General features: G+C 40.8%; 1 protein-coding gene across 1 annotated transcript in view; it reads left to right on the plus strand.

The window, feature by feature from the left end:
* Positions 1-17,654, plus strand: part of BUB1B (BUB1 mitotic checkpoint serine/threonine kinase B) — a 1,687,592-nt gene that overhangs the window by 469,002 nt on the left and 1,200,936 nt on the right. The window contains exon 8 of the mRNA XM_044074144.1: positions 11,960-12,051. Coding sequence (XP_043930079.1) covers positions 11,960-12,051 — 92 coding nt within the window. The remainder of the gene's footprint in view (positions 1-11,959; positions 12,052-17,654) is intronic.

Consider the following 17,654-nt stretch of genomic DNA (forward strand, 5'->3'; position numbering starts at 1 on the left):
AGCTATTTCTGCAGGTCTATTAGTAGATCCACCACTTTCTACATGTTTTGAGGTCCAACAGATTTAGTGGGCTTCCTTCATATAAAAAATACACCACGAAATAAGCAGTCAGAGGGTGGAACAAAAAAGAAGCAGCTTTAATCCATCAGTTCTGTCCTGGTACCTCGGCAGTTCGCCTTCAATGGAACACATTTACACACTTATGCATTCTCTTTTTATATATTCATCAATGAAACAATTAATCAATCAATCAATTCATCAAACATTTTTAACCCTGTCAACACTGTGACAAAATCCAACATATATAAACATGGAAATGTCTTTTTTATCAAAATTGAATATTAAATACAATTTCTAATATTACATTAATTTAATTTAACTAATTAATGTCATTATAAATAGTAATGTATAACATCTAACATACATATTACTATGCACAATTAGAAAATATGAAATAGATATACAATTAAATAAATATACAATAAGATTCAAATTTGCTACACTAATAAATTTCATCCACTTTCTAAATTCATTCCAACAGGAAATAATGTGTGATACCCTATAATCATCCTCTGTTCAAGCTTATTCAAAGCAGTTTTGAAATTTCCTATACACAAATGAGGTCTAGCAAGTACACTAAATCTAAAACCTTCATTGTTGCCATTGTGTATTACAAAAATGAGTTGCTACTGGGCACTCCATATTACCCCTCCTGATGTCACTCAAATGCTCCAAAATGCGAACCTTAACCTTCCTAGTGGTCTGACCAATATACCATATGGGCGGGGTACAGTCACATCCCAAAATATACACTACACCAGAAGACATGCAATCAAATCTTTCAAACGCCAAATACTACTTTCCATTTATTTTAACCCCATGCATATTTTTGATTTTATCACAAACTGAACATCGGCCACAACTATACATCCCAACATTACTATCAACCAAGGGTTCCAATTTTCTATTTAATATTTCCTTTAAATTGGGATATCTTTTATAAGAGAAAGTAATATGCTTTGGAAAAAGATGACCTACTATTGAGTCTTCACATACAACATGCCACAGCCCTCTTATAATTTTCTCCATTGTGTCAGAAGAAATAGAGTATCTAGACACAAAAAATATCTTATCCAATTCAAATTTGATGTCAGAATTGTAACTACTCTCAAATCTATTCCTCTTTAGTGTCTGAGTTCTACATAATTTCAGCTTTATATCTAAAAGCTGGTTACGATCATATCCTCGAGATAAAAGTCTATCCATAGTTCCATCACAAACCTTTTCCCAAAGCTTTTTATCTGAGGTGTTTCTCAAAATTCTTTTGATCTCCCCTTCTGGTAAAGCCTTGATTAGATGTGGAGGATGCATGCTGCTGGCATGCAGAAAATTATTAACAGATGTGGATTTCCTGAAAGGTTTGTATTGAACCAAACCATCAGTTCCTACATAAAATTCCACATCCAGGAAAGAAATATTAAATGGCGACCTATGTGCTACAAATTCTAACCCATGATAATTTTGATTCAAATCATCCATGAACTGACTGAACAAAGACATCTCACTTCTACAAATAAAAATTAAATCATCTATATAACGTCTAAAAAATACAACGTTATTAACAAAAAAAGCATTTTGAAACACGAATTCTTTCTCAAATTCTCCTATATAAATTACTGCATAATTGGGTGCAAATGCTGCTCCCATAGCAGTCCCTTTTATTTGCAACAAGAAATCTTTTTTCCACATAAAATAATTATGCATCAAACTGTTTTCTAATAAACTTAACAAAAACATTGTGCATGGTCCTTCACCCATCATCTTGTGCATTGCTTCTAAACCCCATCTTTTGTTAATATTAGTATAAAGTGATGCAACATCAACTGTTGCCCAATAATAATCCTTCTCCCATTTTAACCCCTTTAAAGCTGAACATACATCTCGAGTATTCCTCACATGGGAGCAAACTTTGGGAAGAAATTTCTTAAAATGAAAATCCAAAAAACAATTAACCCTCTCAACGTAAGAACCAATGCCTGAAATGATAGGCCTTTCTGGTGGGTTAGCAACATTTTTGTGAATCTTTGGAATGATATAGATGTATGGGTGACGAGGTTCCCTTACCAAAAGTTTTTCACATCATTTCCTGTAAAAAAGCCTAACCTTTCTCCTCTCTCCAACAATTCAGTTAGTTCATCAGAATATGATGACAAAGGGTTATTATTCAATTTCACATAGGTATCTTCCAGTAACAAACTGTTAACAATGCCTTCATATTTTTCCGTGTTCATCATTACCCAATTGCCCCCCTTGTCGGCCGGTTTAATGGTAACCTTATCCAGTTTTGTCCTTAGTGTCTTAAGGGCCAACCATTCATCCTTACTCAGGTTAAAAGCCTTTTCTTTCATACAAAATAACTTATGTGCCTGTTTAAGTTTGGAAAGCATAACATGCTCAAAGGCATTTATAGGCTGTGATTTTTTTGGGGGGGGGGGATAAAGTTACTATCACCCGAAAAATAAGGGACATCAATGTGACCATAACCCCTCCCATAGGTTCCCTCATTGCTGGCATCATCTTCCAAAAGAGATTCAGATGCATCTACACCCCCATCTTCATCTAATATTAAACCATCATAGTCATATATACTCAGATTTAAAAGGGAGTCATCTAACAAAACTTCACTTTTAGTTGTGGAACATTTTTCTCTCTCAGAAAAGTAGACCTTCAGGTTTAATTTACTAACAAAATCTTTTACGTCCATAAATATGTCTGAAAAAGATGGTAATCTGGTGGGTATGAATTTTGTGCCTTTTAACAAAACCCTAAGCATTTCATCAGACAAAACCACACTAGAAAGGTTAATCACATTCAAGCCCATACTAGTAGAAAAAGTGTCATTAAATCCAACACCCTTTCCACCACCACTTCCATTTGCATGTTCAAAACACAGTTCAAAATCATTAGTACACTCAAGCATCACCACAGTATCAGTTTCGCTAACAATCTGAGCACTTTCAGAATCACATCTTAAATTAACATAATTATTGCAATACACAAAGTTAAGTTAATTTGCAGTCGTTTCTTTGGTCACTGACTCCATTCCCAAATAAGCGTCAACACTATGCTTTGATTGCTTGAAAGAGCGAACGCTATTATCTTCTAAAAGTACATTTTCGTCATATCCATTCAGAACTGCAGCACAGTCAATCCTAGACGAAGCGCAAGCATCATCTAACAGCGTTTTTCCATTCAAAACGCGCTGACAGTCTAAGTTTAGTTTTTTAACTGATTTGAAGCTGATAAATGACTTGTCTTACCATATCAGCCCAACAAGAAAATCTTTTTCTCCTCTTTGCAACTTGAAATCTGATGTCATTCTATATTCTTGACTGATTGGTTCGGTTCCGATCCCCTTGGAACCGACTCAGCCGTTGTACATAGCTCGCGCCAGCCAAAAACTCTCGAGCTAATGCTGTACCCACAACACCCCTCTTCCATTGCCTCCAATCTCATTTGCCTCTCTGAAAATTGGAAGTGTCAGCCGATACTCTCGGCTAAGTGCTTCATTTAGTTCTTTATTTAGTGCTTTTTTTCTAGCATTTTTTGACTAAAGTTACTTCTGTTTTCTCTCTGATATTTTCGCTATTACATGAGTGTTTGACTGCCTTCTAGTTTATTTTATCCACACACCCCCCCCCCCCCTTACCATAAGGTAATTCTAATTTACCATTGTTGGTAACAGGCCTTCCCTCCTTTTTTACCATTGGTAATCTTCCGATACCATCGTTGGTATCTTCATCTTTTCTGCACCCTTTGGGCATTTCTGATACACTATTGTTGTTCGACCTTAAAAAAAAAAAAAAAAAAAAAAAAAAAGAGAGAGAAGAAAGTCTTTTTTTATTTTTTTATTTATTTTCCTTCTTTCTGCCCGTTTTGTGTGTGAGTGTGGAATTTATATGGCAGAGAAACAAAAAGGGACATCTGGCTTCAAGTAATGCCAGGACTGTGGCAGAAAGATTCCCAATCCAGATGAGCATCTTTCTTGTGTGTACTGTTGGGGTACCCCACATTTGGACATTACGTGTAAAATTTGTCAGGGCTTTAGTGCCCATACTTTAGTGGAGAGATGAAACAAGCTCATTCTGAAAGGCTTGTTGAAATGTTCTTTTAGTGAAGCCCTCTCTAAGGCTGAGTTTTCTAACTCCTCGATGTCGGACACAAAAAGAAAAAGCCATTCTGTCCCGACCTCGCCATTGGCACATGAGACAAAGAATTACAAATCGCAGCTTCCGTCCGCCTCCTTGGAACCAAAGGCCAAAATACCTAAACTGACAGAACCAGAACCTTCGACACCGACTTCTTCGGTACCGATGATTATGGAACTGATACTGTTTCGGCTCTAATGATTTCTTTGGCACCAACTATAGTTTCTGCATGGTCATCCCTCTCTCCTCATTCGGTACCAGCTTCCCTTCTGCACAGCAACTGATGGTGTTGAAAGTTGAACAAGTTATACTTCCCAGGACTAGATATTCCCCTTCTGTGGACCCGTTCTTGGGTCAACTCCCCCAGCCCCTTTGTGGAATAGGCCTGAGTCCTCTTTGGGCATGTCAATCCATTCTTCCAGGAATCGGTGTGAATTAGATGTAGTTAGATTGGTAGACTGTTTCTTTTGGCAGCCAGGAGTCTTGCCACACCTACGGAGACCTCTCTCCATCCTGGAGCAGAGGCTTATTCTCCAAAGACTACACCAGTTTATCACCCTTCAACCTCCTTCCAAGGTTTGGAGCCCTCCACTTCGATGTTCCTGGTACCAGCTACCTCTGTGCTGACAGTGCTCTTCACCTAGGCACTGGGGTCGTGTCTGTCTCTGGCTCTTTAGGATCCATTGCACACATGGGACCATGGCTCGGCTGTTGATTCTGAGACCCTTGGTACGGTTCCAGTTGTTTCTACGGCGACGTCTTTGGCACTTAGGACCTTGGCAGTTTCAGGCCTTCCCCTGGATTATGTTCTGGATGGCAACTCATTGGAGCGGGATGTTACCCTAGTTCTGAGGTGGTCTTTATCTGTTCCAGGCGCCCATCCCTCTTCAGGTGGCCCAGCCTTCCAGATCATGGAGAGAGCTTTTGCCTCTGCAGGCTCCCATCTGGCTCCCACCTTGTTGGAGTGTCATATTTTCGTATCCTCTGACTCGCAGCTGTCCCAATCTACTACAGCTGGACAGTGGGCACAAGAGCTGCAAGACACCCCTGTTCAGGGTCCCCCCTCTTCGGAGTCGTCTTCAGAATTGCCCCCTGAAGAGCCATCCTGTAAGAGGGTATGCAAGAGGAAGCACCTCTTTTCTCCAGAAGAATCAGTCACCAAAGACACAGATTACAATGAAGGGGAAGGTTCCTCCCTGGTCACCCCCTGAAGATGTCTTGTTTGGAGACATCCCAGAAATACTAAAACAGAGGGATGATTGGAGGCCCTTTAACCCATCCTGTGAGGAATCTGTGTTCTTGCACACTTTTCATGCCTGCCCATCTACTTTCTGAGTGACCCACACCCGCAGACAAACTAAATAAGCTGACTGTTCAGTAGGCGTGGAAGGCTCCTGATTCCATAGAGTCCATTCCCCAGAGATCAGATAAAATCTTAACTGCCCCAGAAGATCAGTCCCATTGGTCAAAGGGTTTAGCAGTGGATGCCATGGTGGCGGTGGCCACCAAAAAGGAACTTGCCGAGGAGAGTTCTACTGTCCATCCCCCTAACAGTCTAGGATGATGGACAGATTTGGGAGGCAGATTTTTGTGTCATTGACATCCGCTATTAGGTCCTTGAACTTTTTGGAACATTTTACTAGACTCCAAAGGGATATGATAACTGAGCTTTCGGACACCCTTGCAGGAGCAGTATCTGACGAGGTTCGGGACAAGGTTGCCTTGCAGCTTGCCTCCCTGGAGTCTGTTTCATACCCATCCATGTGGCTTACTGCCCATGCAGCCAAAGGGATGTCTAGGTCAGCGGGTACAAGCGTTGCCATAAGGCGACACACCTGGATGTGCTTCTGTGACTTCACAGAACCTTCAAGTCTTTCTTTGTCAGTGCTCTGTTTGATGCTTCCTTATTGTTTGGCCCAAAAGTTAGAGACACGCTAGCCAAGTATGAGAAGGACAGAAAGTCCCTTTCTGCTGTGGATGTTCATTTTTCCATTCCTCAACGATCCTATTCTAGGAATCTGAGAAGTGGGAAAATGTGGTTCAGAAAATCCTAAGGGCCTTTTTGGGGCACAAGTGCCGAGTACTCCCTCTGGGATAGAGGGGGAACCCTACTGGAAGACATCCTCCCCGTGGCAGAAGGGGTCCGTGTAATCAGGGCTCCAGAGATTCATTCTCTGGAGAACCCTACTAGCACTCCAGAAAGGAGGCCTGATTGCTTACCTCTGGAAGCAGTCGGGGAAGATTTTCACTGCATCAATCAGCCTGGCTTATGATAACTTCAGATACCTGAGTGCAGAAAATTATCACCAGGGGTTACCATATTCCATTCAATCTTTTTCAAAGACTTCAAAAGCGAATCCCCGATGTTCCATCCAGTCAGAGGGATCTAGCAGCAGTAGAAATCCAAAAGCTGCTTCTAAAAATTAATCCAAGAAGTCCCACCAGACCAAACAGGATCTGGATTTTACTCCAGATTCTTTTTGTGCCAAAAAAGGCAGGAGACTGGAGGCCAATTCTGGATCTCAGCCTATTGAACACATTTGTATAACAGACTAAATTCTGGATGGTCACAGTTCACTCCATCCTTCCCTTTCTGGAGAATGATGATTGGATGTGCTCTATAAATCTTCAGAATGCATGTTACCACATAAAGATGGACAATCGCTCCAGAAGATATCTCCGCTTCCGGCCAGGAGCCAGTTATTACCAATTTCAAGCACTGCCCTTCGGTCTCGCCACAGCCCCCAGGGTGTTCACCAAATGCATGGCAGTTGTAACAGCTCACTTAAGACTGCGAGGATGCCGAGTATTTCCATATCTAGATGGTGGCTCCTCACTGCCCCCTCCAGGCATCTACTGATTCACGCCACAGACTTCGTCCTACACCTCGCTGAGGCACTAGGCATCTCAATAAACAGGGAAAAAATCACAATCGACTCCTACACATGATAAAGAATTCATCGGAGTGAGACTGAACGCAGTCTTTGCATAGCCTCCCTACAGCTCCACAGGCTATTGCAGCTAAGGTCACAATTTCAAGCCATCATTTCCCAAAACAAAGTTCCTACTCACCTGGTACTGCAAACTCTGGGGACCATGGCAGCAACTCTAACCCGAGTACCCCTAGCAAGGTACCACATGAGGCTGCTTCAATGCCTCTTGGCATCACAATGGCCAATTCTAACGCATCCAATGTCTCACCCAAGCCTAATAATGAATCGCTGAAAAAAGGATTTATCATGGTTGATGAAGCCAGAAGAAAATCTATGGGGTCCACCTTTTCTCTCCCGCTACCCAAAGCCATTGTGACCACGGATGCTTCCCAGATTGGATGGGAGGACATTATCTGGGGAAGACTGTCCCAGGCACTTGGTCCCTGCAAGAGGCCAATCTGCATATCAACATCCTAGAATTGAGGGCAGTGCTTTTGGCATTCCAAGCGTTACAGTCTCTTCTTTCTTTCAGACAATTGCAATTCAATCAGACATGTCGCTGGCCTGGTATATCAGCAAACAAGGAGGGACCAAATCTTACCCATTGTGTCAGGAAGTCCTAAGAATTTGGCAATGGGCTATTTCAACCACTTTCTGGTAGCAACGCATATCCCAGGGAAATCCAACTTGATTGTGGTCAAGTTGAGCAGATGCATTCTCCTGCCTCACGAGTGGTCTCTGAACCACAACATGGCGATGAAGATATTTGGTTGTTGGGGCCTGCTGTGACTTGTTCGCCTCCCCGATAAACAACAAATGTAGCAGCTACTTTGCTATAATTCCCCCTCTGGGGGGAGTCCCTGAGAGAGACAATTCTCCTTGATTGGCCCCCGGGACTTCTTTATGCCTTTCCCCCTCTGCCATTGAGGAAAGCCCAAAGGTTGAGAAGCAGAGTAATTCCCATTGCACCCTAATTGGCCCTGCCAAGTCTGGTTCCCCTTTCTTTGGCCTCATCTGGTTCACTGCCCTTAGATTCTGGACCCAGCTCCGGATCTGCTATTTCACCCTCAGGGCTTGTTGCATCCCAATCTCCAAAATCTCAAGCTGACTGCTTGGTATCTCCAATTCCAGTAATTGCCAGACAAAATAACTTGTCCTCTTCAGTACAAAGGATTCTTCTAGCTTCCCACGAACCGTTCATCAGAAAGCTTTAGCAAAGCAAATGGAAAAAATTTTTGATTTGGTCTTCTACAAACAACATAGACCCCTTTCTCAGCTCTAGTTGATAAGGTCCTTGAATATTTAGTGACTTTATTGGAATTTGGAGCTTCTATTTTCACAATTAAGGTTCATTTAGCCACTATTTCTAATTTTCATGACAGTCTTGATGATCCGTTCCTTGATGTCTCACCATTTATGCAAAATCTTTCTTAAAGGCGTTTTACATTTAAAACCTCCATTCAAAGATCCTGTAGCGCCATGGGATTTGACCTTAGCCTTACAAAGCCTAGTTCGACAGACATTTGAGCCAGCAGCTACTTCTGACCTCGAGTTTTTGTCTTGGAAAACCATTGTCTTAGTAGCTATCACATCTGCTAGAAGAATTTCTGAGTTACAAGCTTTATGCGTGAAACATCCCTATATCATTTTCATAAGGAGAGAGTCTTGCCAAGAACCAGCCCGTCCTTCCTCTCCAAAGTGGTATCAGAATCTAATATTAACCAGTCTATAGACTTGCCAGTTTTCTTTCCAGATTTCGCAAAGGTGAATACTGTTTGCATCTGCTGGATGTCCACAGACAATTACATTTTTACTTGGACAGAATGAAACCTCCTAGAAAATCAGATTATTTATTTCTGTCTTTTTCAGGCCCAGACTGGGCAAACCTTTTTCAAAGGTTACCTTATCAAAGTGGCTTAGAGAGTGTATTACCTTTGTCTACAATCAAAATAAACGCAAACCGCCTACTATGGTTAGGGCGCATTCTACCAGATCTGTTTCGACTTCAGTGGTCTTTCATTCCAAGGCCTCTATGGAAAAAAAGTATGTGCAGCTGCAACATGGACTACCCCTCATACCTTTAGCAATCATAAATTAGACATGGCCATCAGGAGAAGAGCATCCTTTGGCTCTATTGTACTCTGGAACATCCTTTCTTAGGGCCACCCAGTCTCAAAAGTAGCTGGGGACTCTGTCCCATCCGTCAAGAATAAATGAAAATTGACAACATCAGATAAAGAAGTTATGTCCTTACCATAACATTCTATCTGTGTTGTCAATCTTCATTCATTCTTGACATCCCACCCTCCTGCCCCCTCCAAGAGACTTCTGGAGGATCAGACCTAATCCTTGGATGCTATAGGGTTATACCTTAGACAGGGCTTCTGTATTTTCTCTACTTCTCTGCAAACTCAATCTGAGATAATGGAAGAGGGGTATTGTGGGTGGAGGCTTAGCTTGAGAGTTTTGGCTGGCGTGAGCTATGTACAACGGCTGAGTCTGTTCCGAGGAGGTCTGAACTGAACCCATCAGTCAAGAATGAATGTAGATCAACAACACAGATGGAACATTATGGTAAGGACATAACTTCTTTTTATGTCTTATAGAAGTTAACTTTTTCTTCCTTTAAATCAGCTTATTCCACTTCTCTGAAATTCTGCATTTAGAAGTCTGCTTTGTTGGTGGCCCTGACAACAGAAAGCCCTTATGGATGCTACTCCTTTTCTGATTTTTCACAAGGTCAGGGTACCCATGAGGTCTAATCCTCCTTTTATGCCAAAGTTGTCAATGAAGTATCCTTGAACCAGTCTATTAACTTGCCTTCTTTCTTATCCAGTCCTCAGAATAAATGAGGAAAAAAAATGCATTTACATGACATTCACAGACAGCTGAGTTTGTTTAGTCAAAATATTCATAAAATCTGATCAGCTATTTGTCTTTTCTGGGTAATAAGTTTGGTTGCCCTGACTCTAACCAGACTATTTCTAGATGGATTTCCCTGTCTATCTCCTTTTGCTATTCCTTTCATGGAAAATCCTTTCTAGGCCAAATCAAAACTCATTCTACCAGGGATGCTGTATCTTTTGGTGCATTTTTTCAAGGGTCTAGATTTAAAAACATTTTAAAAGCAGTTACTTGGGCTTCCATACACATCTTTACAAAACATATGCTGTACCTAAGGCAAAACTGGTTGTCCTAGGCCTATTCTTCAAATGATGTTGAACTCTAGTTTTCGTCCTTTATTCTTCCTACTCCTCCCAGGTAGTTCTAAAAGCTTTGGGAATTTTCTCGTAATGGAGCAACATTGCAACAATGATAAAATGAAGGATATAGTACAGCTGTATAAGAACTTGCCATAACAGATGATGTTTGAATAGATCACTGTTAAAATATCTGCAGCTTTCCTCCTTCCGCTTTAATTAATTAATTTAATTAATTAATTAACTAGCTAACTAACTAACTAACTAACTAATTTTTCATTCATTCATTTTCTCCTCGTTTTCTGAGATGGGAGACCTTTTTTCCTCCCCCACTCTATCTTTCTCTGCTGACATGAGTCTGGTTGCTACTTTCTGTTTTGCCTCAATTTTTTCTCTCTGGGGCAAGAAAGTCCTGAGGAACTTCATGCCTATATATATCCCTTATGTACCAGCATGCTTCCTCGTGCCTAGGTCATGAGGTGCCTAAGATTTTGCATACAGGGTGAATACACAGTATCATGTGCAGGATACTTGCCATCTGTGAGCAGTAATGCAACAAAGATCTATTCGGACATCTACTGTTATGGTAAGATTCCTACACATTTGTACTTTCTTGGATATTCCAGTAATTATTTAAAAGCAGTAAATTGGCAGCTTTTTGTCATTTTATATTAATCTTTTCTTTTGCCAAAACAGTAGACCAACTGCATTTTATCTTTCTTCTGTTATAGTCTACAAGCCACCAAGTCATGTCTCTGTAGAGGAGGCCTGAGAGCTTTGGTATAGTGGCTAAATTACTAAGTTATAAAATATGCAAGTGGAGGTTTTAGGAATCGTATTCAGTTCTGTGGGATGTGCCATTTCATAGAACAGGCTTCTGATATGCACACTTAACAGCAGAAAAGGAGGATTACTGGAATTTTGCCATTAGTAGCAGTACAGGAAAAAAAGCATTTTAAATGGTTGGCTCATAGGTGCAAAATAGGGACATCATCTTTTTTTTTTTTTTTGCAGTACCTTTTAAAGATACTGAATTGTACTCCTGTCAGTTTTCTGAGGTGTGGGAGGTTGACTATTCTAGAGACTGCTTTTTTTTCTTCCTTTCCCTAGGTTGATAGAGGATAGATTCACCTCTGTTGGAATTAAGAGGTTTAGGATAAATCAAACGTCTAGAACAGTTGATGGTAGGGTTTGTTTTGATGGTTCAGTAGCTTTATATAGAAATGTGTGTGAAGATGATCTTGTGATATACACCATCCTACAGTCTACTTTGGCTGACTGAATGGTGAGTGCAGGCCCAATGTCATTCCAAGCTTTCAGAACCACTCTGAACCTAAATTTACACTGTTCTATAACGAACTGCAGAAGATGCAGCACCAATGACTGATATAAAGAGAGGGGTCCATAAGGACAAACATTGGCATTACTGTAGTAAATTGGACCTTTATGATCGAAAATCCAAAGCAAGTCTGAGGGTAGAGGGAGCAAAATGTATTTAAGATGAGTATAGACCTTAAAAATGACCCAAGTATCTGTTTTGTTTTTTTCTTTACAGAATTTGCACTATATTGTGCTATACATTTTAATAGTTGTAAAATATTTTACTTTAAATTCCTAGCATTCTCGAAATCGTTCTGCTAATGTGGAGTCTTCCTGCAGCAAGCCCAATTTTATCCCATATGTGGAGGAATCTGCTCAGTATCAAGCTGTGTAAGTTAAATGTAGTCTTTTTTTTCCTTCAGGAGGGAAGTTATTTTTAGAAGAGATCAAGCAAAAGTATTTCTGTTAAACTAGTTTTAAATGATATTTGGAATTCTCAGTCAGTAAGTGCAACAGTTAGTCAGTATGCCATCAGTTACTTCAAAAGCTGGTAATGCTGTCACCTGCATTATCCCTTGTGATGTAATCAGACATCGCTGTTTTCGGGTTCTTTCACTTCTGAGTTGTGCTTTGTGTGTTTTTCTGCCAAAACTTTATTTTCAGTGGTACTAAAACTAAACTCCAGTTTACTCAATAAAATATGCTAACATAGCTTACCAGGGAAAATGAGTGGTATTACTTAAGAATGATTTTAACAGGTTACCTAAAAAAAAGCACTTCTAAATAGCTCTAGTTTTAGCCTGAGAGATTTTCTCTAACTAGAACAATCATCTGCACCACTAACTGTACTCAAGAACCTCTTATTCCATCAGTTTAATACTTGTTGAAATCCAGGTTTTACAGGTGGAGGGACTTTATGCAGAGAAAGCATTTGATAGTGAAGTGTGGTTTTATTAGGGTAGTGGTGAATTTTCATTCATTGACAGAATAATTGGGTAAATTAGCAGGATATATGTACTGTTGGATGCATGAATTAAGGTAGGATGGTTCCTCTTCGACAAGCTGTTTGAACAAAGGAACAGGGCAGGGATGTCCTTTTCCCCATTTGTTTACTTTATATTTAGAGCCATTGGCAAAGAAAATAAGGCCCATTGGCAAATAAATAAATAAATAAATAAGGGACTCTGAAATCAAAGCTATAGAGAGAATGGTAATTATAGGATCATAGGAGGTTACTAAACTAAGGGCCCCCAGGGCTCTTAAAAGCCTAGCCAACTTCAACCAGTGTTCCCAAGGGTGTCTGGATCAAGCAGACACTAAAATCAGCACCCTATTGCCTCTGTCCAAAAGGGACACAGGTGAAACACCTGAAGTGAATTTCGAGTTACCCATCCAGTTGTCCAAATTGTGCTTAAATAGGACCAACGAGAGGCTTTGTTTTAACATGAATAGGAAGCTTGTTACAAAGGTGGGGCAACCTCTGTGAAACAAATCTCTGTCTCCAGCAAGTTCTGTTGACGTGACATACCAGGTTAAGGTCCTTTGCGTGAGTGACCCATGTGACATTTGACTTGCGAATGTGCAGCATTTCCATCAAAGCTAGGTTAGGGATTGCTCTGTATGCAAGGTACAGGTTGCCTCTGAGCAGTCTGTATGAGATGGAGTAAAGTGACAAAGATTTCAGTCTGTCTGCATAAGACGGATCTTTAAGACCCTGAAGTTTCTTCTTGAGGAACCTTTGTGGTCTTTCCAATTGCTGCAGGTATTTGGAAAGGAACATACCAAAGGGAGTTGTACTCTGTTATTGACCTGATGAGGGAAGAGCACAGGGGAGTTATGACCTCTTTTTTTTCTAGAGGCAGTGCCCTTACTTATGAAATGAGCAATATAAAATGCCCTTCTTACCACTGCGGAGATGTGATCGAAGTTAAAGTTGCTGTCAACCTGTGTGCCCAGATCTCTTACCACTGATTGTGTGCTTAGGGTATTGCTATGGTAGTTTGCAGGAACATCACCCTTACTGAAGGGGATAATGATGCATTTTTTTGCATTAAGTTTAAGACCATGACTTTGGCACCAGTCATTAGTCTGCGTAAGACCTTCTTGCAGGATGTTGACATTGCTAGAGGTTTCAGTGATCGCTTCCAGTTTGCAGTCCTCAGCAAATTGTCAGCCACAGTCCTTTAGCTTTATCCTGTACTTCGGAGAAGTAGATTCATAACAGTAGGGGTCCCAGAACTTATCCTTGTGGAACACCACTGGTTATGGGTCTGCTGGAGGAGGTGGAGTCCCCTATTTTGACCCTCTGAGTTCTATCTGTGAACCAGTTTACAACCCTCCTGACAATGTATGGGTTGACACCCAGCTGGGTGAGTTTATCAGTGATGGCCGAGTTGGGGATTGTCAAAGGACTTGGCTAAGTCTAGGTAGGCCGTATGCATAGATTTGTCCTCATCTACGGCTTTGGTGACCGTCTTTAAGAAGTCCACTAAGTTTAACGGGCATGATCTCCCCTTGACAAAGCCAAACTGGGTATGGTTGAGCATTTGGAGGTTTCCTATATCTTTGTTAATAAGGTCTGTAATGATTCGTTCCATGGCCTTGCAGATAAGGCTGGTCAGGCTAATGGGTCTTGAGTTCCAGGGGTCCATGGATACACCACCTTTGTGCAAAGGGATGATGGTAGCTGTTTTCCATTCCACTGGGACAAAGCTAGTGCTTAGGCTATGATTGAAAAGCATGCCCAATGATTATGCTAATTCCTGTTTTAACCCATGTAGAACACAGCCCAGGATGTTGTCTGGTCCCATAGAGGCTGTTTTTTTGGCCTTGGAGAGGGCATTTAAGACCTGCTCCATAGAGATACTACTAGGTGGGGGACAGGTGTTTGGGATGCTTTGGGGTTTATGTGGCTGGGACAGGGGAGTGAAGTTTTCAGTGAACCTGTCAGCCAGCCAAGTTTGCTATATCCATAGATTCTATATATGTAGTACCATTAACTAACATGTTCAGTGCAAATCTGGACCTTAGGTTTGAGGTTAGGGATGTAACTAAATAATGCCTTGTAGTTATCCATAGTTAGGGAAGCTAATTTGGATTTGTTGTTAGCTTTGGAGGACTTCAGTAGGAGTCTTATTTGCTTGTTTAAGTTGAAGAGGGAAGCTAATTTAGATTTGTAGTTAGCTTTGGAGGACTTCAGTAGGAGTCTTATTTGCTTGTTTAAGTTGAAGAGGGAGTGTTTCCAGTATTGAGACTGTTCCTTCCTGCTCTTAGACAGCAATTTCTCTCTCCTGTTGTGTAGCCTATTTATGGCAGTTGTCCACCAGGCAGGTTTGTTTTTCCTTGAAGAACTTGCTTTGGTTTTATCAGGAATGGCAGAGTTAATACAATTGTACAGGTGCTTGTATAAAGCACTGGTATATAACTCAGCATAGGTGTCTGTTCCATCAGTGGGGGGAGGGGCTATGACACTATTTGTGCCGTCATGCAAGAGGTTGTAATTGGTCTTGGAGACATTTTTTAGTCTAGTTGTTGCTAGGGGGGGGGGGGGGGTGTCTTATGTTAGTTACTTCTAGCGAGACTGATTTTTGTGGTCAGATCTCACCAGGGATGGCTACGCACTGGGGGGTAGTGCAGCGATCTCCCATGTTGGTGAGCACCAGGTCCAGGATGTTTGAGCCTCTTGTGGGCGTGTCAACCAGCTGGTCCAGGGCACTTGAGTTAATGAAGTCCAGGAACCTTTGGGTAACTGAGTTTGAACATGTAAAATTTACCCAGTCTTTGGACGGGTAATTAAAGTCACTCAAAACCAGGGTGTTGGGCTGTATCTTGATTGACTCAAGTAGATCCAAGTAGGCTAGTCCTACATGGAGGGGGTCCTTTAGCTGGCAATGACCTGATGAGGGGTCTTACCTACAGTCAATTGCACCTGAAGTAATTCAAGGGAATTTAGCTGTTTAACCAATCTAAAGGTGTATTTATCTTTAATGAATATTTATACACCACCTCCTTTAGTTCTCACACCTTCAGTTTGTGGTCTGAACATGGGGAAGGAAATGCAGCCTGGTATAGCTGGGGCAGTTTCTGCAGTCTTAAATCAGGTCTCAGTGAATGCAGACATGTTGGCATCTTCCAGGGTGAGGGCAGCTTCCAGTGAGTGCAGTTTCTGGTTTACACTCGTAGCATTTAGCAGCACAACCTTGAAGTTGTTTTTAGATGGTATTTTTATGTCTGGAATTTTGTCCTTATGACATTGCCTACAAAAGGCAGTTAGCAAAGAAACGTTAGCTTTCTTTGCTGATATTATTTTCTAGTTAAAAATTCCAGAAAAGGGCATTTTGGTATTGTGGAACATATTGAAACAGTTTCAAGGCTTTTTAGGATATAAAAATTCATGAAGATAAAAGGGAACATAAGATGAAGTATATTGGTATAGGGATTAAAAAAGATTCTGTTATGGCAGCTAAGAATTTGTGGGAAGAGACAAAAGTACAAAAAGTGATAAACATGAAGCTCTTGATTATGGATAGTAAGAGCCATCGGAAATGTATAGTCCGTTTAGTTTTAGGTGCAAGACGGGCATATTTTCATCAGCTAGAGGAGAAGCTGTGGATGATGAATAGTTGCAGGAGTTTATTTTGGAGGGGAAAAGGGCAAGAATCAAGTAGGATAAGTTAATTCTCTCCATGGGATAAAGTGTGGAAAGGGATGGAACTGAAACAGGGGAGAAGTTCAAGAAATAAGGTGGGTCCTTAAAGAAAATTGTATCAGCAGTATAGAGTATTGTACTCATTAAGTAGCAGAAAATATTCTTAGAATTCAGCCAGCATGGAAATAGAGACAGGAGGTTTTGCCAGAAGCAATGACTTCAAATAGAGGTATGGAAACTAGGCAAGAGAGGGCTGGAATTTACTGAAGAAAATGTGCAAACATACCAAAGTTTTGGTAGCAAATAACTCAAAAAGGAAAGGTAATAGAAAGGGATGAGGCCAAGCAGAAATTTGGACTGCAGGTTATAGGCTGCTATCCCTACCAGGACTGATATCAGAGCATAGGGGAAGAGGAAGGTATAGGCCAGTGCTAAGTGAAAGATAAACTCTAGTAGAATTTTTAGTTGAGGCTAGAACAGAAGCTGGTGTTGAAAAGCAACATATATAGTAAGGCATGTAACATATTGCATGATAACTATAAGAATCAATCCATGGAGGTTAGAAAAGATTTAGGAAGACATTATGGAAAATTGAAAACTAGTGAAGAGCTCTGTCTTGAAGTGCCCCAGTTGGTGAGTGGCCGAGTTGAATGAACCTCTAGAACAGCAGGAAGGATCTCAGTAGAATTACAAAATGTAACAGAAGAAATCTCAGTAGACAATCTTTGTTTCTGATCTATTAAGGAAGTGAAGCATTCACAAGCTACTTAATCGTACTAAGAAAAAGGTTACAAATTCCAACATGTATAGTAAAACTGGTGGGTGTGTTGTAGCAAGCCACCAATCATATCAGGGTGGGTGTGAACCTTTATTGAGGCCCATGTGATGTCATGGTGGGCTTGCCAGGGAGCTTGAGTGGGGTTAAGCAAAGTATGTAGGTGGAGACCTTTGTTTTGGTTGGTTACATAAAAGCACGTTAGCCAATCAGACTTTACACAAAAAAATCTAGATTATGGTATTAAATTTGTTAAATATTGATCACTAATATGTGTAGCACTTTCAGGAGTCCATCAGGAATGCTTCAAACTCTAAATCCTAAAACTGTAAAATTGTATCTCCAGAGTGTGCTTGACAAAAAGCATAAATTATATGTGTTGAGCATGCCATAAGAGTATAGTTAAGTGTTCAGCACAGAGGTAAAAACCTAACGAGCACAACCTTAAAGCAGTATGAGAAAAATGAAATCAGTCAATGGTATTTTTATGGTCCATTTTCCTTTCCTGCGGTTGAGGATGGATATGAGAGATTTAGTGGTATTGAGTCTGGGGACTTTTTTGGCCATTAT

The sequence above is a fragment of the Protopterus annectens genome, chromosome 6.part0 (assembly GCF_019279795.1).
Source record: "Protopterus annectens isolate FY-2018-M chromosome 6.part0, PAN1.0, whole genome shotgun sequence".
In the NCBI taxonomy this organism is placed as follows: Eukaryota; Metazoa; Chordata; order Ceratodontiformes; family Protopteridae; genus Protopterus; species Protopterus annectens.